Source organism: Ricinus communis, chromosome 7 (assembly GCF_019578655.1).
Source record: "Ricinus communis isolate WT05 ecotype wild-type chromosome 7, ASM1957865v1, whole genome shotgun sequence".
Taxonomy (NCBI): Eukaryota; Viridiplantae; Streptophyta; class Magnoliopsida; order Malpighiales; family Euphorbiaceae; genus Ricinus; species Ricinus communis.
This window is the reverse complement of record NC_063262.1, coordinates 1,775,097-1,790,696: the sequence shown is the minus strand read 5'-3', so window position 1 is coordinate 1,790,696 and position 15,600 is coordinate 1,775,097. Positions and strand designations below refer to the sequence as shown.

General features: G+C 31.1%; 1 protein-coding gene across 1 annotated transcript; it reads right to left on the bottom strand.

Annotated features, from left to right (window-relative positions):
• Positions 1 to 2,905, bottom strand: LOC8264219 (pentatricopeptide repeat-containing protein At3g58590). Its single transcript, XM_015722924.3, has one exon. It carries the CDS (start codon positions 2,777 to 2,779, stop codon positions 566 to 568), a length of 2,214 nt encoding a protein of 737 aa, XP_015578410.2. The 5' UTR covers positions 2,780 to 2,905; the 3' UTR covers positions 1 to 565.
• Positions 2,906 to 15,600: the final 12,695 nt, after the last annotated feature.

Genomic DNA, 15,600 nt, shown 5'->3' with positions numbered 1-15,600 from the left:
CCAAGAACAAAAAAATCAGATATCTTAAATCTTGTCAATGTAAATTAAACCATGTCTGTTTAATATAAAATACAGAAGACGATCAAATACTCAATATATCTGGATAATCGGGTAGCCTTTCGCATAAATTGAAAACAAGAGCAGGTGGCCCAAACTGAGGTGTTTGTTTGAAGCTTGAGGCAAAACTTTAGTTTTTGGCGTGCACGTGCATAAGGAACATTCTGTGGTTGCTGTCCACAAAGTACGAGTCGTCACCGCTTCTGCTTGATTAATATTACAAAAGTACAGGATGACCATAGGCAAATGTGGCACCTGACACCAAGCTGAGGAGAAAGAAGAAGAAAACTTTTTGGTAAATCCCCAGTGGTGTTTGGCCTCCATGCCCATCACGTGAGCTTAGATCAGCACCACCGGCCAAAATAAACAATCCGCCTTGGAACAAACAGCCCTTGACAACAAGAACTTAAAGTCAAATCCAAAGAACCCATTGAACAAATTTTAATTTACATGTCTAATTGCTCCATCCCCTTTCCTCTCACAACATACTATTGGTCGAGATTTAAGTTTATGTTACTATTAACTGATCCTCTTTACTTCTGTATTTCTTGCATCCTTCAAGAAAAGTCCGCCATATGAGAGCATTTGGTGGGCAAGGCATGCTGGAAATTACTTTCTCTGCTTCCTTAACATGTCCATGCCTGGAAAATAAATCCACAAGACAATGGTAATGATCCATTTCTGGTTCAAGACCATAACTCTTCATTTTCTTGAACAACTCAATCCCTTCTCCCACCAATGCACCGTGTCTGCATGCTGTAAGCACTGCAATGAAAGCAACCTTATCAGGTCTAAGCCCCTGATGTTCCATGTCTTTGAACCTTTCTAATGCTTCATGGGCACAGGAATTGATTCCGAGGGCTGAAATTAGAGCTGTCCATGTGATTAGGTTTCTATCTCTCATACTGTTAAAGATTTTAACTGAACTCCTGAGGCACCCACATTTTCCATACATGTCTAGCAATACATTGCAGACAAATGTATCACATGAACTGAAATTATTCTTTATGAGGAAACCATGGATAGAACTACCCAAAGCAAGATCGCAGATTTGACTAGATGAACTTAGAAGACTAACATAAGTATAATTATCTGGATGAATTTGAGCCACGAGCATTTGTTTGAAAAGTTCAAAAACCTCTTTATAATTACCATTGCGAGCGCAAGCGGCAATGGCAATGTTCCAAGAAACATTATCTGGCTCTTCAAGCTGAGAAAGTAACTCTAATGTTTTATAGTAATGTCCAGCCTTGTTATAAATTCCTGCAACATTGTTAGAAGGAACAGCAGCAAGTGGAGTTTCAGAAGCTGCAAGAAAGACCAGTGCATCAGAAATGAGACCATTCCTTCCATATGAGGTAATAAGGGAACTTAATACATAGTCGTTGTTGTCATAGCCCATTCTTATAATTAGACAATGAAGCTGCTGCAGCTCTAAAATGGATGATGATATAAGAACAGCTGAAAATGAAAACTCATTGGGCTGGTATCCACATTGAAGCATTTCCACCAGCAAAGAAATAGCAGCATAAGGGCATTTATTTGCACAACCCAGAATTAAAGAATTCCAAGAAACCACATTCTTCTCATGAATTTTGACAAAACAGCACCTGGCATCATCCAATTTATCACATTTAGCATAATAGTCCACCAAGGCACTACCCACATAAACATCAGTATCAAAAGCATGCATGATTACTTTAGCATGGATAAATTCTGCATACATTGGAATCTGTAAATTAGCACAAGAGCTAATGAGACTCGCAAATGTTATCTGACTAGGCCTGATTGCATCCCTCGGCATTTTAAAGAAAAGCTCTAAAGCTTTTATAGGCTTCTCACTTTTTGCCAATGCAACAATCATAGTATTCCATGTCACAATGTCCTTACAAGCAGCCTCCTCAAACTTTTTCTCTGCTAGGTGTAATGTCGCACATTTGACATACACACTGATTACAGAATTCACAACTGAAACTGTGTAGTCAAACCCAGTCTTAGTAACTAAACTATGTATTTGTTCTCCAAATTCCAAATATTTCCCACATACTAATCCAGATAAGACACCCACAAAAGAACATTCAGATAAACAACAACCTATTTCCCTGTGGAGCTCACAGAAATAAATAATACAATCTTCCACATAGCCATGTTGTCCAAATAAACATATTATAGAATTCCATGTCACCAAGCTCTTAATAGGCAAATCCTCAAAAACATGCAATGCCTCATTTAACCACCCCCACCTTCCAAACACATTCAATAAAGCAGTACCCACAAAAGCATCAATATAAAACAGCCCATTCTTCATCGCCAATGCCTGCAATTGAAGCCCAATCGAAAGATCCATTTTTGAACATGACAATAACCCAGACAACGTGAAGTTATTGGGCCGAAACCCACAATCTCTCATCCGAGAAAAAACTCCCAAAGCTTCTTCTAAATAACCATACTTACAATAAGAAGTGATAATCGAGTTATAGGATGCAATACTTCTTTGGGGCATATTGTCAAACACCTTACGTGCGAGGGACAATTCACTGAAAGAAGTGTACAGAGAAATAATATTGTTGAAAAGATAAGCGGGTTGATTTGGGTTAGGACCAAGTGTGATAGTGAGTGCATGGAGAGGTTTTGTTGTGGCAAGGGAACGAGCCCTTGTGCAGGCATGGAGAAGATAAAGAAGACGGTCATGGTTTTTGATGAAATCACCATGGAAGGTCATGTAGCGCGGGAAATAAACGAAACTAATATGATTTGGCGATTGAATTACACATATGCTATTGCAATGTTAGCTTCGAAACGACGTCGTTATAAAGTAATTGTTTAATTTTAGCACTTTCTTTTTAGCATAAATGAAGCACTGATCAATAATATGCGGATAAATTTAGTTTTTTTCTTAAAAAAAAAAGTAATTAACTTAAAGCAAAGATTAGTCAAAACGGAGCACCCGTTTATATTCTGTTCTGTCTAAATTTGTTGACCTTTTTTCAACTGAATCGACAGCATGTCATCGGCCTCTGAAAAGGGCATAAGATTCAATTTGGCCCCTAAACTTATTGTGTTAGGCCAGATCACCCCCTTTTAACCCTCTTTTTTTACTATCTAATAGTTAATGCATCCATGTCACACTCTTGCTTTTTAATAACTAAATTAAAAGATTCTCTCTTTCCTAAGTCATGAAGATCAAAAGGTGCTTCTTTCTAGTTTCTTTGATTTTGATATTTCCATCTTCATTTAATTAAATCTTGAAAATAGCTTCATCTTATTAAAATATCATGGAATAAAAAAGAATCATTTGAATAGGTACAATTTTTACAATTGACCTTGTATCCCTCATTTTCTGGCCAAAAATCAAAGGGCCTATGTAATGATAATGATAACTTAAGCATTCATCCATCACCGGACAAAGAAATAATAATGGCTTAAGGTGTTTTTGATTGGATGTACTGAAATAATGATAATAATTGAATGTACCGAAAATTCTAAGTATATAAACTGATCAAAAGATTCATAAGTTATTATTTAAGACAACCTGATCTGACTAGCATTTGTTTTTAGAACTGTTATAAGAGTTTTATGATTATTCATTACATGAATGTTAAGTTTTCTCTTTATGAAAATAATAAATAAAAGAAAAAATAAAATCGACATTTAAATAATCAGACTTGTCAAAAAACATCTATAAATTTGATATATGGTTTAGTGCCACTAAATAGAGTGTTCTTTTCGTAAAATTACAATTTAATGCTCTGTCAACACGATTGGTGATTATTATGAACAAATTTTTTTATTTATATTTTTTAATATTTAATATTTAATATTTATTTTTATTTTAAAATGTACTTATTATTTCTTAAAAATGAAATATTTATATTTAAAAAAAAAAAAACTCAATTGCCTTTTTTTTCTTTAAAGAAATGAATGAAACCATTTGCTATAAAATAACAAAAAAAGAAGAAGAAAAAGGTCATACCTTTTATACTTTCACCTATTATATGCATGTCAAATCGCATAATTGCATGTTACTCCATCATTTGTTTGTCTTTAGGTCCTTAGAGAGCGTCATGGACTTGTTTTGGACACAAGATAATAATTATGTAATAGTTCTAAACTCAAATGCTTCCGAAAGTATCATTTTTTTTAAGGTACATTTTTACTCCATTAAGCACAAAAGAAGACATTATATTGTTCCACTAATAACGTACGGCACATGCCAGACAGTTGCATTAATTAGCTAGAAGTTTGAACACAAAACAAAAGAAAAAGAAAAAGACAAAAAGCACAAAAATGCCTTCCAATTAAGTTTCAGATTTTTTTTGACTCATTCGAAATTCATTAACTTCTATAAAATATCTAATTAAATTTTTATTCTTTTTTCTAACCAATTAAATCCATTAACTTTTATAATAGGTCCAATTAACTCATAATACTAATAGCATCTAAAATATTCTTAAATGTAAGGGTTCCATTATTTTGAAAGCGTAAATAATAACCGCTCTAAATATTTTAAAGTTACGCCTATATCACGTGAGAGGGAGAGAAAAAACTAATTCTTTTTCTTTATTTAACTTACATCATAGCTTATACAACCGTAGAACTTCATTTTAGGATTAGCCTCCCTTCTTGAAGTGTATATATTTGTAGTTTTATTTCAAAAATATATTTGGAGGTGGTAGGATGTAATCTAACTCAACAACTTATATGCACTCTCTACGTACAGGTGAGTGTGATGAAGAAGAAGAAATGGCTTTCTCTCCTTCACGTGATATAAGCGTGACTTTAAAATATTTAGATCGGTTATTATTTGCACTCTCAAAATAATAAGACCCTTGCATTTAATGATATTTTAAACGCTGTTAGCATTATGAGTTAATTAGATCTTTTATAAAAATTTAATGGAGCTAAAAATTAAAGTGAAAACTTAATTGGATTTCTTATAAAAATTAGTGGGCTTAATTGAGTAAGAAAAAAAAGGAACTTAATTAGAATTTTCTAATAAGTTTAAGGATATTCTTGTACCTTTTACCAAAGAAAAAAAGAAGAAGAAAAAGGACAGGAAAAGAAGTTGAAATTAGATTCAAAAGTCAAATGAGTAATTGACAACATAAACTGAACCGATCCTTAACAGAACATCTCTCTGCCTCAGGTTTCACGGGTTTTTCTAATGATGTTTTGCGTCAGGACCTCCTGGACTTAGCCTTTTGGACTGGCGAAAATATCGGGAGAACTCTTCATCGTTCTCTAGTCTCACCTTGAATGCTTTTGATATTTCTTGCAATTCTTCAAGAACTCTTGTTAATTTTTTGCTCTCCTGATGATAGTAGGGCACAAGAGGTCTACTATCTGATCTGGGAAATGTAAGCAATAGCATAATAAGGCATGCCCAAAACCTCAAACTTGCCATAATGCAATACTCGTGTTTTTAGTTCTGCTATGTACTCTTCTTGCTCTCAGAACTAGTTGTGTAGCAATTCATTCCAAGAACACTTCTATATATATAGTTGATTCAACTCTCCTCCCTAATCCATTTATTTATATTTATAAACGAAGTGGAAATCAAACATTGGAGCTACCCTTTCTTTGTTTTTTTGTGCTCAGCAGCCAATACTGATTCAGAAATGAGCCGTCTGATTCATTAATTAAGGTATAGAATTTCTCAAGGAATGGAATATATACCTAGGAGATTCAAAAAATTCAGAAGGGTGTTTTCTTTTTTGAGGATTCAATAAGTTCTTGACCATAGTTGAGTATCTAGTCATCAGTTGCCTATTAATTTTTTGTCCTAAGAGTTTACCACTTTCTCATGATGAAGAGCTCAGACCAATGGAGATCATATTCTACCTCTTATGAACTTTCTGGATCTCGAAAGGACAGATGCGTTTTTGGATTCTTCTGAAAAAGTACTAACCCTTCAATGCATATCAATATTACATGATGTCAAGAACTTTTTGAGTTTATTTTGTTTGTTTTAGCCTTTTACTATAGCCAGAAACCTTTTATTCCTTGTATTCTTATGTGCATCAGCTAGTGTTGAATTTTGGTGACTAAGGCAGCCACTTATCAGCAATTAAATGCAAGTAATGTTGCAGAACGCATGCACAAAAGCGCACAGAATTGGCGAAAGAAAGAGAAGGGAGATTGCGATTTGCAAGGATTAAGGTTGAATCATTTGAAGTTGTTGAATAATGTACGGATTATTTATGCATCGGATGTATAAAAATATTTACAGTGTAAAAGAGTAAATTTATTAACTTAATTGAAGTCACACTAATGATTAGATTTAAATTAAAATTATTTGTTAATAATACATTTACACTTCTTTCATTTCTAATTTTTAGTTTTATGAACTTTTACAAAGTTTTTTTTTTCTATTTTCTAATTATCATAAGAACGATGGTTATCACTAAATTTTAATTAATGATAATGAAGTTATCTCCAAAGCTTTAAGGCTGTGACTATCATGTAAAATAGTTTAGGAGTTACTTTTCACCGGGTTAACTTATTTTGAATTTGATTTTTTTTTATTAATATCTGATGACACTTTTTTTAAGAGCTTTTCTAGCTCGATTCTGCAAGACGATAATTACTGAGTAAGGAGCGCCGGCAGGAACACTAATGGACTCATTCCGATAATCAAGTAAGATAGAGAAAGAGAGAAAGCAATGAGATTAAGATTAGAATGAATCACTTAGGGTCTTACCTTATTCATCATGTTTTTCATATATGAGAGAAAGTAGGATTTTGAAAAATCTTTCCTCCTCTTGGTCCAACTGAATGTTGTCATCTATTTTAAATTTATTACTTTGTCCCTAAGCTAGGTCTATGGGTGATCCGTTGGATCTTTTGGCGATACATATATATAAAAACTTTCTAATATCATGATTTTTACGTGTTTTTTTCTATATTTTATAATTGACTATCGATCATTATTGGTCATTTTATTAGTGGTGATGCATATAATATGGCGGGACTACTTGGTCTCTTATTTCATAGCTCGATTTTTGCCGGTAACAAATATTAGTCTCCAGGGAGATCCGTCAACTTTTTTTGTGGAGACCTGTTACCAATATCGATAAAAGATATTTATTTTTATTTCATTTTAAAATATACAAGCCTGCAAAACTTTATCAAAAGATGATTAAGAGATTAAATGATATAATAACCATATACATCGGTAATCCGAGTAAAGTTTTGCAGGTAGAATAAAATGTTAGCTAGGATAAGGTTTGGTTAGTTTTATCCACATATTACGTATGCCCTTTTCTTGATCTCGAATTAAGCTAAAGCTTTTCAGTCACCTCTAACCAAGTAGGTAGCTAGACATAAGTCAACGATGTGATGACCTACACATGTTAATTAATCTGATAGAAGATAATTATAAATAATTTAGAAGTATGGTGAGGTTATCCATTATATGATTTATATGGAGTCAATGTAGGATGAAGGATAAAGATGGTTATAAACTATATGGATAATTTAGTTGTTGACTTGATATAATGTGTATCAGCCCATTAAAGCATTTATGCTGAGGTATAATTTTTTTTAAAAAGAAATATAGATATTATATTAATAAAAGTTAATAAGTACATCTTATATAAAAGATTAAAATAAACATTAAATATCAAGAAATATAAATCATATAATCATTAATTATTTCGACGGAGTAATAAATTGTAATTCTGTAGGAAGAACGCTCCACCGGATGGAACTAAGCTACATATCGATATTATAGATGCTTTTCACGAGTCCGATTGTTTGAATGTTTGATTTGATTTTTTTTTCTCTTCATTATTCTCATAAAGAGTGCACTCAACATTCATATAATGAATGACCATACAATTTTTATAAAAGAAAAATTCAAAATCTCCATAATGGAAAATCATAAAACTTTTCAAAAAGTACTGATATTTATTTATTAAAATTAATTAATAACAAAAAATAAGAAAAAGAAACCACTGCCGATCTGAAAAGAACGGCGATGGACCAAAAAATAAAACTTTAACAAAAAATAAGAAAAAAAAATAAAAAAGGAAAGGCGGCTAGAGTTTTTTAAAATGAGGCATAAAAATTATGGTATAATTAAGTATGATTATTTTTTTTTCAAAAGAATTAAATAGTGGTCCGGTTAGTAGTTTGATTTATAAAAATTAAAAAGTTGTTGAGTATGAATTTCTATATTAAACATCCGATCAACAAATAATTAAACTATTCTTTTTTAATGGGATATGAGGAAATCATATGCATGCTGACAGTTAAACTGTGCCACCGGCTAGTTTCGGTTAAAAATCATATAAATGAATGTGACTTTTCGATTAATCGAAGAATCAAGTATGCATCTTATATGAATCTTGAAGAATCAAGACATGGGAAGCATCTCAGTATGGATACATACATATAAAAATCAAAGATTAATTTAAAATAAATGCAGTCCTATCATTTTCACCCAAAATGCTTAGGTCAAACAAAAGTGGACCAAACGTACAATACAATGGGAGTATACTTATATTAGCAAAAGAAGGCAAAATGCTTATAATGTGATTACATTTGCTAGTGCTAACAGATAGTCACTACCAAGAGTATTAAACAGCTGCTTTGTCCTTTCGATTCTTGGAAAGTTGTTAGTGCTACCATTTAATCTTTTTAACTTCCTTATTATACTCCCACAAAAAATGTACTATGTAAGTAAGTATAGCATTCTCCCATTTTTGTTGATTCTTTATAAGCTAAAACCTTTGCATTAAACTATGAAAACCCATGAAATCTGCTGTTTCTATAAATTATTATAAGTAAGGAGCAGCATTCAAACTAGTTTCTAATTGGCATTATGAAACTCTATTTATAAAAATCATGGCATTAACTCTTAAAGAAAATGAGTTGGAAGTCAAAAAAAAAAAAAAAATCACTTGTATTGCAATAATATATTCATATTATACATATATTAATCCAAAACAGTAAGAATATTATCAGCCAGAACCCCTATAAATAAGTACGTGTAAAGACACAAGAATTGCTGCACTGCATAGCTCACTTGCCACCCATTTTATGTAAAGAAAGAAACAAAAAAAAAGTGTGTATATATATATATATATATATATATATATATGAATTAGTGTAATTAGATTCTTGCTGAGAGTATATACACCTTTGTTATATTTATTCAATCCTTTTTCATTTTCGCCACAGCACAATAACAATAATATAATAATTTATAGTAGTGGAAAATGAAAGTCAAAATGTCCGTACGACTCATGGGATTATAAGAAATATTTTCAAAAACTTTAGTATTATGTAATTCATTACAATAAATTTCCACATGGTTCATGGAAACACTGCTTTAGTTAGGTTTTATAAGGTAATAGCCAATGGCACTATTCTTCTGATGCAATTGATTAATGGTAAGAACAATTGTTATGCCGAAATAATATAAACTAGTTCTTCATAGTCAGACACCATTGAGTCATAGATATTGTTTATCAACAGCTTGAGTTCTAGAGAGTGTTGTTCGACTACCTATTCTAATAACTAAATCAGCAAAAATACCTTAAAATTATAAGTGAATTGAATTGTGAACGTCTTCTGGTAATGTCTTGACATAGGCCTTCAGTTCGTCTTTGTTCTGTTGGGATTAGAACAGTCTATGTAGAGAACTTTCAATTCTTTTAGTTAGAGTACTACTAGAAATAGTCTTCCATAAGACTTATAATTCAAGTGAGAATTGGGTCTGATCAACTCTTATTTATTTGGCATATTCTGCTCAATTATCAATACAGTAGTGATCTCTTGATATTTTTATTTGTAAAAATTGGAAAACTCAAGTCTTCTTGTTGTTATCCATTAATGCTAATTAAATATTATTATCTTTATAATAAGGGGTCGATGGTTCTATGTTATGTAGCTCATAATTCATTAGGTTTCCAATGAATAATCTTTTTTTTTAAATAAAAAAACCATTTAAATTGGCAATAAATACACTTTTTTATAGTATAAGATATCATAGATTCAATTCTCATTTTTCTATTTCATGTGTAGTGTGATTCATAAGAAGTTTTCATGATATAGAAGAATGACATTTTATTGTGATTTTATTTTGAAATTGTTATAGTTTATAAGAGTCGTTACACCAATATAAGTGCGACTCACCAACAGAAATACCCTGTATCTTCCAGTTTTATTCTAGCTAGTAATGTTAAAAACATCTTCGAAATAAAGGAAACTGAAAAATAGAAACTTGAAATTTCACTAAAAGATTGAATTTCATGCATACAATTGACTTGACTATGAACATTACCAATTAGGAATAAAAGAAAATAATTAGAAAAGACAACTAACATAGATTCATAGAATGGCTCCCTTTTAATCGGTAGAGATTAAACAAAAGGTTTATGTCTTCAATTGTTATACTATATATAATAACTTTGATTGATTTTCTTCTATATAGGGATATTTGATTTATACATTATGATTAATTATAATTTTATTAATCTAAAATAGAAAAGAAAATCATGCACACAATTGACTTGCCTACGAACTTTACCAATTAGGAATAAAATCAAAACTTTAGAAAAGACAACTAACTAAAAACAACCAACACAAAAAGATTTCATTAGATTATGTAATGGTTCCTTTTTTAATTGGTAGAGATTAAATAAAAAGGTTTATATCTTTGATTGTTATATTATATATAAAAAATCTGATTAATTTTCTTTTATATAGAGATGTTTGATTTATATATTATGACTAATTAGAATTTAATTAATCATATTGATTTTTTCTATATAGAGATATTTGATTTATACATTATGATTAGTTAGAATTTAATTAGTTTAAAATGGAAAAAAAAATCTAAAAATAATAATCCAAACCATATATATCATACATCTCTCCTGTAAAAACATGTTCCCTAAGGTTTAAACTTACAAAAATAAGTATGAAATCAGAAAAAGTTATATATCCATAAGCAAAATACAAAACATTAACCATTTTATCAAACTTATAGAGAATGGTTCATATAATAGGGTTACTTTCTTATTTGTCATCCTTCTCGTGGCAGTTCGTCAGTCTCTTTTTGTCTTCCATTTTCTTTTTATCTTTTAAATTTATTTATAACATTATTGTTATGAAATACTGGATTAATGCCAGATTAATTATTGGAAGTGGGTGAAAAAACAAAGTGTCAGGGAATTGCAAAAGCGACCCGGATTGCGAAGGTGCTTGTGAATCTCGATGTATATTGTGCACAAGCAATGTTTGAGCTCAGGAATGTGTGTGCTCAAACTTCCGGCCTAAGAATACTGCAGAAGCCATGATTGGGGATGGTTGCATATGGTCACTAATGGCACTGACCTCTTTCTAATTACTTGCGATAAACATTATGTAATGTTGCAATATGATTATATAAAAAGCATATCAAAGATGGTGAAGGCTTATAATGTAACCTGCTCTAATCAGCCTTGGCCTACATTTTGATATTTAAATCTCAAAATTTACTTTATTAATTGTCATTTGATGTGCTCTCTCTGTGTCTTTATATTTACTAATTCATTTACCTTTCCTATTTTTTATTATTACCATTTTCTTTTGAGAAAGAGATGGAAAGAGAGAAAAAATAATCATGAATTTTATCTAATTGGACTAATTTATTTATGAAATTCATTTTGTTTCAGGAAATTAAAAAAGTTTCATCACAGTGATAAATCATCCATTACAAAAGGAGGTGGGTATTCAGACCACACACTCTAAGACCTGACTCAGAATTTGCTGCCCTTGCAAGTTTATGAGCAACAACATTTGCAGATCTTTAAACAAAGGAGTATCTTCTATTACTAATACTCTGAAATAAAGCTTTGCAATCTTCAATCAACATGCCGAGAACATTTCCAGCATTACCAGCAAATCCATTTTCAATACACCATGAGATAGTTGTAAGTCCTTTATCCAAGATAATGCCTCATGAACACCCATAGCTTCTGCTTCTCTACGAGTAAACGAACCGTGACTTAAAACATTTTTTGCACCTCCATTGCCCAATCCAGTCACGCAGAACCATACCAAATCCAGTAGAATCTGTGTTATCAAATTTTGCAGCATCAACACTGACTTTAACAAAATCAAATTTAGGTCGTTGCCACTTAACAACACCGTGGTTCCGTCGTAGACTTTAAAGATTCCATAACAGTAGTCTGCCTTTGAGCTTCTGTCCATTGATAAAGATAGGTACCGGCAAAATTCACACATTAAGAGCTTTATGATGCCAGACAATATCATTTCTATGTTGCCAAAGGCACCAGCACATCATAACAGCTATACGACAGTCCTCAATCGACAGACTTGAGAACATAAAATTCAACCACGCCATGATGGTATCAAACGAACCACCAGGACCTGCAAATAAAATAGGCCAGCACCGCACTTTCGTCTTTCCTCATACAAACAGGACACAAACTATCCACATCAACCTTCCTCTTCCTTAATGCATCAGCTGTAGGTAAACACCCTCTGCAAGCCCTCCAAATCTATGGAATTCATTTTTAACTTCAAAAGTTTATGTGTTTTGAAGGAAGTAATTATTATTTAGAATTCTTTATAACTAAATTAAATTATCATAAAATAAATAAAATTTCTAAAAACATTCTTCACTATTTTATCAATATATTCTATAATATCAAAATATTTCTTCTAAATTTATCATTTTCATTTTATTTTCTCTCTCGTGTATTTTTTTTCCAAATAAAATAAATTCCTTAATAAATTTTAACCAAATATAGTATTAGATATTTATGACGTTATAAAATAACTGAATGCAAATTGATAATTAACAAGAGAAAATTTATTTTTTATCATTTATTGTTATTATTGTTAATTCTAACAATTAAGTTGTAGCTTTCATGTTCTTGAATGAAATATTTATATTTCTAAAAAAAATTGAAAGATATCTTCCATACATGGCAATGTATATATTATTGAATTAAAATAAATTTATTCTTAAAGAAATGAAAAAGTATACATATCCACTTGTCTAAATTATAAGAATATGCACTTCTGCTTTTATTTCATTGAAATAAAGGTTTTAATTTTATAGGAAAGAAGGAAAAATAATAAAATCTTGGAAGGCATTTTACGGGCTTTGCAGCTTGAAATAAGAACTTGATTGAGACTGCAAAGCTTTTTATGAGACAAAAATAAAAAAGAAAAAACACATTAAAGCATCTGAAATTCTTCAAAATCAGAGCCGCAAAGGGCATAAGATTTCTTCTTCAGAAGGCTAAAATTGGTAAAATTTAATAATGGAATCAACTCATTTTTCTAAATAATTTTATTGAATAGCCTCAATTAAATATGTATGTTAAAATTTAAATTTCATAAAACTAATTTAAATAAAATGTGGGAAGAGCAATGGTGTAACAAGAATCTTAACTAACAATGACAATTCTTAAAATATTTCTGGGCTAAAGTTATATTTTTCTTTTCGCTCAAATTAGAGTAAATCCAAATGATTCCCGGACTACACCCTACTCCAGTCCCAACATGGTTCCCCTTCTGATGAAGAGAGAAGGAAAGGAAAAGAAAGAACTAAGAGTTTATAAGATTTTATAACCTGAATGACATGTATAATGAATCTTTTGAAGCTAAAAGAAAAAGAAAAATTTAAGACTGCCTTGATGATTATAGTGTATAATGGTTGATGAGTACCATTCAACCTTGTGAAACAAAACCCAGATGAGATATCTATCTGAAACCAAATCTTAGTGACTTGGAGTTGGAGTTAGAGTTGGGGTTGGGCCTATCATTCTCCTCATCAGAAGCTTTTCTCTTCTTGGAATTTGATGCATAGCTTGAGACTGTAACAGAAAAAGAAGCTGATACCGATTCGCTCTCTTCAGCTAAAGCTAACTGAATACAACTTCCATAGAAATAAGTGATATCCTCAAGAGGCCGCCTAACTCTTCTTCTGAAACCTTTCTTGGATGATGAAAAAGGCACATTTTCAATTATTGGGTTGGCTTGTTTTGAAGAGAAAGGAGGTACATTTTCTTTGTGGTTGGTGTGCTTGCAGAGATTGGTGGCTTCCATTTTGGTAATGTGTTTGGAGATGGACACTGAGGGAGAGAGAGGTGGGTATTTGTAGCGAATAATGATGTGGGTGCATTTCAGAATTTGGGGGGATCAAAGTAATTAGATTTGTTTCTTTCAAATTTTGAGTTTTTGGGTTCTTGGTTCTTCTTTTAGTGTTTTAGGCGGGTGCGTTAGATTTCGTTTTCTTGGATTCTATGGTTTTTCTTTGGTTTTGTCTTTAGTTTAAAATCTTGAAATGAAGTTAGTCAAAATTGTCATGTGCAAGAAGAGAGGGAACCGGGAGGGAGGGAGAAGTTCGTGAATTTCCCGGTTCGTGAAAAGAAGTTTTAGGCGCCAATAGAGCAAGAGCCAAAAATACAATTTAGACAAGTAAGTAATATTTTGATAATAGCCAAGTCAGCATGACAAACTAAAGTTCCCAATTTTTTGAATAAATAATAATAGTCAGCAATCTGATCTGGCATTCCCGTTCAGATATTACCTATTATGTTTGTAATCGGAGAAATTGTAATATTTTGATTATAATTTTCAAATCAGCATATAATATGAGATTAATATGTGAAAAAGGTAAATAATTAGCATATAATTAGTTTTTTCTATTATTTAATGAATAATTAGTGGGTAATTTTTTAAATTTCTATTATTATTATTATTTAATAAAAACTCCATATAGTGATAGTAATAGATGAAAAATATGTTATTATGATATTGCCTTATGCATTATTTTAGACAAAAAACATAAAATCATATTAGCCTTAAAAACAAAGATACAACAAACATTTATAGCAGAAACACTTAGAACCCAGTTGAAAAAAGAAATAAAGATCAAACACATAAATGGTTAATTCAGGAGTTATAGAAATTTGCAAACAAAATAAACATTAATACCATGAAAACTTCCCATAGAATTTTTTCCAAAGCCTTAATAAGAATTTGAAAATCGCTTCAACTAATAGATTCGAGTCTGGCATTAGAATCCCTTCAACTCTTTCTTGATTTAATAGTCAATTTGTTTGAGAAATTACTGTTGTTCGTTCAGGATAACCTGATTTGGACTCCAATATCTCTATAATCTTATAAATTAAGAGGCCATGGATGAAAGTTCTTCCACTCTTTAAGAAATTAGAAGACTTCATGTCAAAACACACAACTAATTGATAAAAACTGACAATTTTAGCTAAGTCTTTTTAACCTATAAAAGATCCATGCAAGTTTCCTGAATCTCAGGAATTGTAGACCCATTATTGTTTAATATGTACATGCATCTTAGGAATAATTGATATGAGTGCTGTGTTTATTGTAGGTTCATGTTTTAATTAGATTAAAGTATCTTTCAACTCTTGGCTCCATAATATTAATAATCTTTCAATTTGTAGAATTTTCAATTATTCAAAAATTGCTTTCAGGATTGAGATTAGAATCTCGAATCCAAATGGGGGTTAATTGATAATAGCAAAAAACAAAAAGAAA

Coding starts and splice junctions, on each gene's coding strand:
- LOC8264219 (XM_015722924.3), bottom strand. CDS start 2,779: ATGACCTTCCATGGTGATTTCATCAAAAACCATGACCGTCTTCTTTAT.